This window comes from Ciconia boyciana, chromosome 19 (assembly GCF_034638445.1).
Source record: "Ciconia boyciana chromosome 19, ASM3463844v1, whole genome shotgun sequence".
NCBI lineage: Eukaryota > Metazoa > Chordata > Aves > Ciconiiformes > Ciconiidae > Ciconia > Ciconia boyciana.
The window spans coordinates 2594913-2605148 of NC_132952.1; the positions used below are offsets into that span (position 1 = coordinate 2594913).

The following is a 10236-nucleotide window of genomic DNA, read 5'->3' on the forward strand; positions in this document are numbered from 1 at the left end:
AGTGCACTCTCGCTCCTTCCGCAACAGACGCCCCGCGGTCACGCACCCACCTCAGGGCCACACACTGCCAGCCCGTTACAGCCGCCCACCGCCGCGGGGTCTTGCCGCAAAGCCCCATGGGGCAGGCGCGGTGTCGCAGACCGCACTGTCGCCACCGCAGCGTGCCGGCACCGGCCCAGTCTCACACAGGGACCACCACCACCTCCTTGGGGGGAGTACATCTTTTACTGGGGAATGCACACCGCTGCGGGTGGCAGCACCGGCTGCGGGCCCGCTCCATCCCGACCATCGCCGGCTGCGTGGGACACGGCCCGCTGGGTACCGCTGCCCCGCGCCAAGGCTTGCCACATTCTGCGGCACACGCGGTACGTGTGGAACGTGCGGTACACGCTGTACGCGTGGGACGTGTGGCGGTACACGGTAGAACGTGCCACAGAGGACGGGTGGCACCCCACGTTGCTCAAGTTCACTAACGCAGCCCGTACCTTCCCACCCCAGGCAGCACAGACCCCAGCACGCCGCCACCGGCCGTCCCACGCGAGCCCTGACCACCCAGCCCCAGGCCCGCTTCACGCGCAGGCACTGCACACAGGGCCTCCCTCTCCACGCGTCCTGCGGGCAGGCGTTTATTACCCCACCAGCTCGCGGGTACAATCCCTTTGCCACAGAACTCAGCCGAACGTTTCCAGGCCCTTCAAACAATTCCCACCCCGCGCCCCTGCTTTGCCCACTGTCCCGCTGGCCGGGCTGGCAAGTGCTGCCCGGTCCCTGGAGGGACGCACAACCCTGCCCCAGCCGAGCCGTGGCCCTGGCAAGTGGCCTGCACGGCCCCACCGCTCTCCCCTGCGCACTCGATGCCCGCCACGGCTCTGGCGCGGGCAGTGGCGTTGCTCGCCGGGCCGGTGGCAGCACGAATCCTAAGCTGGGCACCGTCCATCGCATCCCCCGCCGAGCTCGAGGTGCCGCTGTCAATCTCTGCTCGTCATCGTCCTCCTCCCGCCACAGGGCTCCCCGCTGGGCTCCAGCAGCTGCGATGAGACAACGGCGGCGCAGCATCACCCCCGCTCCCCCAAGGCTCCGTCGCGGTGGGCAGCTCTGCTCAGCGGCTCACGGTGCGGCACCCGTCTGCGTGTCCCGGGCAGCCTCTTTACGCTTGCTCCCATCGACACAGCCACCTCTTTCCCTGGCAAACCGCACATCCTCCCTGTGGCAGCCCCGGCTCCCCCAACAGCCAGGACACACACACCACCTCGCTGGACCCCCCGCCTCATTTCTCTGGCCACCGTGGAAGGAGACCCACGGTAAGACGCTCAGCCTCTGGGCCACGTCACGACACCTGGAGCCAGAGCCGGCCATGCCATGCAGCTCCCATGGGCCCCGGCTCCAACCGGGCTCCCTTGAGCCCCCCAGAACCAATCAGCCCCCCTCAAGCCCCCCAGGACCAACCCCGTTCCCTCAGGACCCCCATTAAAAATCACCTTTCCTCAAGTAGCCCAGGGACAGCGAGGTCCTCTGAGATATCCCTGGGCCAGCTAAGTCCCCTCAAGCGTCCTGGGATCTACCAAGTCCCGTAGAGCCCCCCAGGACCAGCCAGCCAGACCCCAGCCCCTCTCCCCCCTACACACCGGCCAAGCCTCGACCCCTCGGCACCGCAGGCTCCCTCCCCACAACCAGGGGCACCTTGCGGGATGGCTGCCCACTCCGCCTTCCCCGGGACCCTGGCCAGCCCCGCCGCACAGCTCGGGGGACCCCCACGAGCACACGGGCCAAACCCCGGCATTGCCACAGACAACCCCGGGTGCCCGCCCCCGGCTCCGCCACGTGCCTCCCCAAATAACCAGCGGGACACACGAGGCCAGCACAGCACTTTTGCCTTTATCACGCTCGAGACTCGTTGCACCACACGCCGCCGCCTCAGTTCGTGCTCATTTTCTGCCAACAAGAAGACACCGGGGGGGGCGGGGGGGAGCACGTGAGAGCCTCGTCTGGGGAAGCACAGGGACAGCGTGGTCGGCCCCTCCATGGGGGGAGACAAAGGGGCACCCACCTCGTTGATCCAGTCGATGTAGGCAGACACCCGCGTGAAGACCGTCGGCTTCTTGGCCGTGTTGCAGCCCAGCCCGGAACCAAAGCTGACGATGCCGTCCACCTCCCAGCGTCCATTGCTCTGGCAGTTCAGGGGGCCGCCCGAATCGCCCTGCCCAGACAGACAGACCCTCGGTACCCGCTCCCTGGGCACCCCACCGACACACCCCCACCTCCCCCCTGGCCACCCACCACCGTGGCTCCATCCTCTCTCCTCCTGCCCTTCCCGCAGGGTCCGCAGCCCCGCGCCGCTCGGGCACCCCTGCCAACCCACCCCTCCCAGCACCCCCCACCTCTGGCTGGGGACACCCCCCGCCGCGAAGCGCCGGCACTCACGTTGCAGCCGGAGACGACGCCGTCGCCGCCGGCGCACACCATGGTGGTGCGCACATTGCTGCCCCACCAGTCTTTCCGGGAGCAGATCTTGTAGTCCACCACGGGCAGCAGCGCCTGCTGCAGAACGTCGGCCAGGGGCCCGCCCGCTGCAACGACAGCCGCACCTCGCACCCCGCACCTGCAACCCCCTCCCTCTCCCCCTGGCCTCCTCCCCAGGGACCCCCCGCTTACTCCAGAGGCGTCCCCAGCCGGTGATGTAGCAGGGGTAGTTGTTCGCCAGGACCTGGCCGGCGGGCGGCAGGCAGGCGGGCTGGATGCTCTCGCTCTCCTCCACCACCTGCGCCAGCTTGATCAGGGCGATGTCGTTGCTGTGGGCAGAGCAGAGCCGTGGGGACGGGGGACCCCGAACCGTGGGGACAGGGGACCCCGAGCCGTGACGCCCCCTGCCCGCCCCCGACGCGTCCCGTGCCCTACACGATGAAGAAGGAGTTCCACTTCTCGTGCACAATGATCTTCTCCACGTCCACGGCCACCGAGCCCGGCTCGTTCTCCTCCGACAGGATCTGCTTGCCCAGCACCACGCGGTACGTCAGGCTAGAGCTGCCGGGGGGAGAGAGGGGGGTGTCAGTCTCCACAAACGTCTTGTCCCCTGCTGCGGACCCCCCTGGCACCCCAGCACCCACCTGATGCAGTGGGCGGCCGTCAGCACCCAGTTGGGGGCAATGAGGGTCCCGCCGCATGTGTGGTGCCAAGCCCCGGAGCGGGTGTACTGCAGCGAGATCTGCGAAGGCAGGGGCACGGCATCAGCGCGGGGATGTCCCCATCCTCCTCCCCCTCCCCGTCCCTGCACCCCCTTACCTGCCACGGCCAGCTGTGGGCCTGGGCGTCTTCACCGCCCACCACCCGGGTGCCCAGCAGCGGCGGCACGGCCGGCTGACCGCATCCGTAGGCTGCACGACACCCGGCAAAGGGACCTCAGCGACCACTGCGCCCCTGTGCCTGGGGCCACGGCGGGCACTGGGGTCCCGTCCCCCCTGCCCCGTCCCCGCCGCCCGCACCCACCGTAGCCCAGCAGCACAGCGAGACACACAGCCCCCAGCATGGTTGTGCGGTCCCAAGGTACCACGGCGGGGCCGCTCGGCCCTCTTATAGCACCCACTGCCACCGGGGACCTTGGTGTTGCTCCTCCTGCCACCAACATGTGGTGACTGTCCCACGCCGGGGGCCCCCCCGCCCCATCTTATCGCCTTCACCCGTCCCACCTGGGAACGGCCACATCTGCCCAGCGAGCACCGGCACCACGCCACGGCAGGGATGCAGGGCCCCAACTTGGGGACAGGAAGGCTCCCTCTCGGGGGACGGCTGGCAGGCAGCCCCCTCAGCCGCGCCGCTCTCCGTGGGGTGCCGGGCAGCCCAACGGCACCCCAACCTCGAGCACCAGCTGCCCCAGGAGACGTGGCCCCCCCAGCCCACCGCAGCCACAGGGCCAAGGCCCCCTTATCTCATGCTCCGTGCGGCCAAGGCTGCCCAAAACCCCACGGGTGCCCATGGTGCCGCAGAGCGGGGCCGGGGGGGCAGCCCCTGGGGACACGGGCAGATGCCAGCGGGGATGCTGAAGACCTTTGATAACACCACTCCACACGCCTGGATCAGGCCCCCGTTGCTTCCCACGCTGATGTCCCGGTGCTGCCACAGCTCAATCCCTGTTTGCCACCACCCACCCAGGGGGGTCCGGCTCCAGCAGCGGTGACCGGGTGCCCATGGCCAGACCCTGCTCACCGGCCGGCGCCTTCCCCCCACCTGAGCCCCCGCCGCAGATGTGACCACACCACGGCTGCACCTCGGCCCCCTGCACAGGTACCCAAGCGCACTTACGAAATATAATATTTATTTGGGATTAAAATAAAAAACACGTAACACACCCCCCCGGTACCGCTGCACGGGGGACGCTGCGGGACAGACGTGCCTCTTTACAGCCACCCACGAACACGGGAACTTCAATCGACTGACGGGAACCGCTCATGGCTGCGACACTCGCCGCCCTCCTGGGCTGAATACAACACAAACGCCCATAATACAGCTCCGAAGCCAGTGGCTGCCTTTCCGTAAGTCCTTTACCAAAATTGAGAGAGACGCAGGCAGACGGGTGCAGCGTCGCTCAGCCCCTCGGGGACTGCACGCCAGCGGGGTGGGCTCCCACCCCCGAGCACCGCACACACGGACCCTGGGCATGCACATGCACACACACACAGCCCCTCCGCCGGCACCCGGCCCTCGCCACGCTCACCCGCGGCACGCCCGGCTTTCGGCACAGGCGGCGTGGCGTGCAGCAGCGAGGCAGCCACGTGCAGCCGTGCACCGAGCTGGCGCAGCCGCCGCGACACTCGCCGCGGCCGCCCGGGCAAGCCCCCGTCCTGCAAACCTCACGGTGCACGCACAAAACACGACAGCCCAGGGACAGGCGCTCCCCGCAGGACAGGCGTCCCGGCACGGCTCCCCTGGGACTCGGCGGCAGCAGCGACCCGCGGCACGGCTGTGGGCAGGGGACAGGGTGCTGCTGCCCGCGGCGCTGCCCCTCGGGGAAGGAGCAGCTCGGTGGGGGGGGCACGCTGGGGACGCAGGGGGGCACGAACAACACCTACAGACACCACACACAGCAAGCGGGGGGGGGGGAGCCGGGGCCAACCGGGCTCTGCCAGCAAGGCGGGCGCCGTGCCGAGCCCAGGCCAGGAGCCCGCCGGCAGCCCGGCCTTCGGGGAGTCGCGGGCGGCACGCGGCTCGGGCCTCGCTCCCGGCACGGTCGGCACATGGCACGCACAGCATTCCCGGCCTGGGCACCGCAGACCAGTCCTGCCCGGTCCCGCGCCCCATCACTGCTTGAAGGTCGACTGCAGCTCCTTGAACGCCGCCTTCCTCTGCTTCAGCTCCTCCGCCTGCTTCTTCTTCTCCTCCTGCTCTGCCTTGATCTCCTCCTCGAAGCGGCTCGCATCATGGATGGCTTGCACCTGCGGACAGCGGCACGTCTGGCTGGCTCCCCCGAGACCCCCACCAAGCCCTGCCGCCCACCCTGACATCTCCACCTCCCGCCCACCCGTCGTCCCGGCACCTAACTGCCCTCGTGCATCACCGCCCTGCGTCAGGACCTCTCGTGCCCCGGCACCTGCCTCACCTTGGCCTCGAAGAAGCTCTTGGCGCCTTTCACCCCCTCCGTGGAGACGTCGATCTCGGAGAGCCGGGCCAGGGCGTGCAGCCCGCTGTCCTCCTGCAGCTCGCCAGCTGCTGCCTTGCGGAAAATCAGCAGGAACTGCGAGAGGAGATGTTGGCATCAGCTCCCTCGAGCCCTCAAAGCCACCACAACACCCTCCCACCTTCTTACCACCACCCCAGCCCAGCACTGAGCCAAGCAGCGGCCGGGGACACCTCCCTGCCAGCATGGAGACCACCCAGCCCCTCACCTCCCGAAAGCTGAGCTTGCTGTCCAAGTCCTCGTCCACTTCCTTGATCATGTTCTTCAGGCCCAGGTGCGTCTGTGGTGCCCCCAGCTTCTCCATCATCAGCTTCAGCTCCATCAGGTCAATGAAGCCATCTTTCCCTGCATCGTACCTGCGGGATGGAGGCACGGTCCTGTCAAATTGCCACGGGGCACCGAGCTCATGCAGCCCCCCCGCACCGGCTCCCCCGGCGCCGGCACCTCTGCGTGCGCCCAACTCCCGGTGCCCACGCTGGCTGGCGAGCGAGGCGGCAGGCGCAGCCAGGGGAGCGAGGTGGGAACAGCAAGGACCCGGCCACCAATGGTCTCGGGCAGCTTGCCAGACCACGGGAAGCTGCTGGGGAACCTCTAACAGCCCCCTGGAGCATCACGCAGGATCATTTCTGCTTCCGCAAGGCACTTGGCAGGAGGAACCCCCGGGATGCTGCCAAACCTGCTGCTGGCTCCCTGAGCCGGGAGCCTGGGCACACGCTCCCCTTGGCTGCTTCGAGGGATAACAGGCCATCAGCGTGCCAAGGCCACCAGGGTGCCAAGGCCACCAGGCGCCGCTGCTCCCGTCGCCCCGTGGTCACGACCCACCTTCCTCTTAGCGGAGTCAGCAGCTTGCCCGGCTCCCAGGGCTTTGGCACCGTGCAGGTGCTCCCGGCAGCCCCTGCCCATTTCACTGTGGGGCCCATGAGCCCGTCTGGGGCAGCCGCCTCCTCCGCCCTGCGACACCTCCAGGTGACCGCTCCTGCCTGCCCGGAACCCCTCGGCGCCCGCACTCCAGCCCTGGCCTGGGCTTGCCCGAGAGATCCGGGTGTGTGTCCATTTACCGAGCCTGCTTACAAGGTGCCGGCAGGGACCTCAGACCCCCGCCTGCGACCACACCGCCGTCCCATCTGCCCCCCCACCAACTGCCCCACAGCTTGGCACAGAGCCGGCAGCTCGCCCTGCCTGCTGGCCCGGCGGCACGCTGCCCTCCGCCCCGGGGCCTTTCGGCACGGCACAGCGGGCTCTCGCTGGGGAGCCAGCGTGGATCCACGCTTCCTACGGTCCAGGGCGTGGGTGGCTGCTCTCCCCGCGGTGCCTCTGCAAGGCTCGCTGCTGTCACCTCGCCCGGCGCCATTCCTGGGCACGACCGCAGGCGCAAGCGGAAGGCCCTGCAGCACGTCCCAGGGCAATGCAGAAGTGGGCGAGCAGCTACTCGGCTGCAAGCATCGAGACCGGGCTTTTTTTTTGTGGTTTTTTTTTTTTTTTTTTGTCTTGCCTTTTCTGTGCCTGCAGGCACTGCAGCAGCCACGCAGAGCACCACGCTCGCCACGCTGCGGGTCCATGACTCATTTGTACCTTCTCTGCTGTGGTCTGCTCCGTCCGTGTCGCAAGCGGCGCGCCTTCCTGCTCTCTCACGCTGCTGGGGACCCTGAAACGGGGCTGGCCCCACACCAGCCCCGCTCACCTCTGCCTGCCGCTGCCACCGCCATCATAACCCCAGGAGGCAGGCTGGGGGAGCAGACCCCACGCGCTTTCTGTCTCCGAGACCCCTCTCACAGCATCGCACCCAGTGTGGCCCTGCCGCCTCATCCTGTGTAAGCCATCCCCCAACTGCGGGGCGCTTCCTCGCTCTCACCCCCCCTCTGATTTTCAGGGATGCAGGCATCCCTCTCCTTCTCCTGGGGAAGCTCCCAAAGGGCAACATCTCCCCTGTAGAGAGCAAAACCCTTCCACCCGTTGCTTTACCCCGTACAGCCAGATCGCCGCATCACGAGGACAGCAGCGGCGGCAAGGGCAGCGTGGCAGGGCTGGGCTTGACAGCATCCTTTCCTTGGGAGCCCCCCCGCCGGAAGGCACGCAGCCCCGGCGCTGCTCCTTTCGCTGCAGCGAGACGCTGCAGGTGTCAGAGCAAACCCGTCTGCTTCGCACGCCCGGCTCCCTCGTCTGCGCAGCGCCGGCCAGACTCCCACCACACACCACTTCTCCCCCGCACCGCCAGCTGCGCCATGGCCGGAGCGCCCGCACCCACGGCCGCCCATCACCGCCGGCACCAGGAGCGGCCGCTCCGGCTGTGCTTCCTCCCCCAGGGACCCCAAGCACGGTCCCCCCACCCCGCGGGCTCCCTTCGGCTGCAGTCCAAGAGACTGCTAGCAGCAACCTGCGCGTCTCGCTGCCGTGGCCACGTGATGGGGCGACAGCCCTCCGGGAAGAAGTGGGGAACGAGGGGGCTCCTCGCGCTGCCAGGGACGCCGGGAGGGCCTGCCTGCACCCCAAACAGCCCCCCGGCCTTGTGCTTCAGGGCTCACTGCCTCCATCCCCTTTCGCTTTCTCCAGCACTTGGCCGTACCCAAGCAAGACCACGCAGCACGTTGACGCAGATTCCCACCCCGGGGCCGGCCGGGGCGAGGGGCAGCAGCGCACCACAGCCGTGCCTTCGCCTGCGCCGTCTCCACGCTCCCCGGAGCCGTGCTGCTGCCTGCACGCTGCCTGCACAAAGCGCCCAACACGCTGCTGGCTCTCCGGGGATGCTCCGGGCCGTCCCGCTCGCCCCCGGCTACTCACGTGCATCCTGCCGTGACCGTGGTCGCAGCCACCCCCGTTTCTGTCTCGCCCTGGAAATTTCCAGGGCTCGACCCTCGCTGCCAGCCTCCCGCCACCCCTCCCCAGGGCCGGGGGCCAAACTCGGGGACTCACGCTCCACCGTGCACGATGGCAGGCAGCACGGCCAGGGATGCTGGGGCCACGCTGCCCGCCCACGCTGGCCTTGCCGCCGCAGCCCTGGGGGCTGCACAGCTGGCAGAGAAGCGGGGGCCCCTCGGCACTGCGGCAGAGGGTACGCAGGGGTCCCTTGCGGTATGCTCCAGCCCCCCTTCCCCAGCCTCGGCACAAGGCGCCAGGCTCCCTCCTCCCAGGACACAGGGGACGGGGCAGGACAAATCCTTCTGCAAGGATTTGGGGGTGTGCAGGGGTCTCTCCTGCAAGGAGCTAGGGGGAAGGCGTCCCTGGCATCCCTCCTGCGAGGTGCTGGAGAGGGGGGAAGCCCCTGGGATCCCTCCTGCAAGGAGTGGGGGGTGTCCCAGCCACCCCTCCTGCAAAGAGCTGGGGGGAAGCCTCCTGCAAGGAGCCAGGGGTCCCTCCTCCAAGCAGCCGCCAGCGCCTGGGGGTCCCTCCTGCAAGGAATGGGGGGGTCCCTGCTGCAAGGAGCCGGGGGTCCCCCCTGCAAGGAATGGGGGGTCCCTGCTGCAGGGTGCCAGGGGTCCCTCCTGCAAGGAATGGGGGGGGTCCCTCCTGCAAGCAGCCGCCAGCGCCTGGGGGTCCCTCCTGCAAGGAGCCGGGGGTCCCCCCTGCAAGGAATGGGGGGGTCCCTGCTGCAAGGAGCCGGGGGTCCCCCCTGCAAGGAGCCGGAGGGGTCCCTGCTGCAAGCGCGGGGCGGGGGGGGCAGGGGCATCTCTCCTACCATCTCTCATGCCCCCCGGGGGGTCCCCGTCCCCGTCCCCCCGCCCCCGTCGGCACTCACTGTCGGAAGAGCCGCTCCATGTCGCGGAGCTGTCGCCGGGAGAACTCGCGGAACTCCCCGGCGGGGCTGAAGACGCGGCGACCCCCCCCGGGCGAGCCCTCGCCCCCCGCCCGCCCCGCCGGGCTGCCCGGCCCCGGCCCCGGCTCCGGCCCCCGGCCCCGCCGCCCCGCCAGCTCCTCCGCCGCCGCCGCCGCCGCCATGGTGCCCGGATGGCCGCGCCGCCCCGCCCCGCCCCGCCCCGCCGGCGGGGACGGCCCCGGGGGCCGGGCTGCAGCCCCCGGCTGGGCCGAGCCGAGCCCCCGGCCCCGCCGCCCTGCCTCCGCCCCTCACCGTCTCCCCGGCCTCCCCCGCCGCCTGGGCGGGGGGGGCCCTCACCGGCTGGCGCCGCTGCCCGCGGTGGTGCCATCCGCGGTGGGATCTGCAGGGCTGCGGGCGCGATTCCTCGGGATCAAGGGAGGGGAAGCGGCTTCTGCAGCCCCCGGGGCACCTCCGGACACCGGCGGCCCTTCCGTTAGCCGTCGGGGGTCGGGCAGGGGTGGGCTCGAGGGGACGAGCATCGCCTCGCCCAGCCCAAAGCCACCAGAGAAACCCGCAGGGGATGCCCGCGGCACCTCGCGGCGCAGCCCTCACCTTAGGCGGGCATACGAGGTCGTGCCTCGCCCCGAGATAAGCCCAGGCCAGCGGGCAGATGGAAGCCCACGGCACATCTGGGGGGGAAATTAGGCCCCGTCGACAACCAGAGCCCCGCGGCACAGCCGCTCACCGCGCAGTCCGTGCCAGAAATTAGGCATCGGCCATCGCGCGCCCCTGGGTGCCCGGCCGCCTGACGGCACGC

At 69.7% G+C, this 10236-nt stretch overlaps 2 protein-coding genes across 2 annotated transcripts; both read right to left on the minus strand.

The window, feature by feature from the left end:
* Positions 1-1883: 1883 nt before the first annotated feature.
* Positions 1884-3523, minus strand: CTRC (chymotrypsin C). The gene is made up of 8 exons (XM_072883994.1): positions 3484-3523; positions 3280-3371; positions 3105-3202; positions 2896-3021; positions 2653-2789; positions 2422-2567; positions 2048-2197; positions 1884-1932 (listed from the first exon to the last, which is right to left on the minus strand). The coding sequence occupies exons 1-8, from the start codon at positions 3521-3523 to the stop codon at positions 1915-1917; spliced, it is 807 nt and encodes a 268-aa protein (XP_072740095.1). The 3' UTR covers positions 1884-1914.
* A 778-nt stretch (positions 3524-4301) lies between these two features.
* EFHD2 (EF-hand domain family member D2) lies at positions 4302-9607 on the minus strand. The gene is made up of 4 exons (XM_072884210.1): positions 9402-9607; positions 5877-6024; positions 5591-5725; positions 4302-5426 (listed from the first exon to the last, which is right to left on the minus strand). The coding sequence occupies exons 1-4, from the start codon at positions 9599-9601 to the stop codon at positions 5292-5294; spliced, it is 618 nt and encodes a 205-aa protein (XP_072740311.1). The 5' UTR covers positions 9602-9607; the 3' UTR covers positions 4302-5291.
* Positions 9608-10236: the final 629 nt, after the last annotated feature.

What these genes read in the sequence shown, in the direction of transcription:
- CTRC (XM_072883994.1), bottom strand. Translation starts at nt 3,523, where the DNA reads ATGCTGGGGGCTGTGTGTCTCGCTGTGCTGCTGGGCTACG. An exon ending in CGCTGTGCTGCTGGGCTACG is followed by an intron (nt 3,372 to 3,483) that starts GTGGGTGCGGGC and finishes GGTGTCGTGCAG; the next exon opens with CCTACGGATGCGGTCAGCCG. An exon ending in ACGGCCGCCCACTGCATCAG is followed by an intron (nt 3,022 to 3,104) that starts GTGGGTGCTGGG and finishes TCCCCCCGGCAG; the next exon opens with CTCTAGCCTGACGTACCGCG.
- EFHD2 (XM_072884210.1), bottom strand. Translation starts at nt 9,601, where the DNA reads ATGGCGGCGGCGGCGGCGGCGGAGGAGCTGGCGGGGCGGCGGGGCCGG. An exon ending in ATGGAGCGGCTCTTCCGACA is followed by an intron (nt 6,025 to 9,401) that starts GTGAGTGCCGAC and finishes TCCATCCCGCAG; the next exon opens with GTACGATGCAGGGAAAGATG. An exon ending in GCAAGCTCAGCTTTCGGGAG is followed by an intron (nt 5,726 to 5,876) that starts GTGAGGGGCTGG and finishes CTCCTCTCGCAG; the next exon opens with TTCCTGCTGATTTTCCGCAA.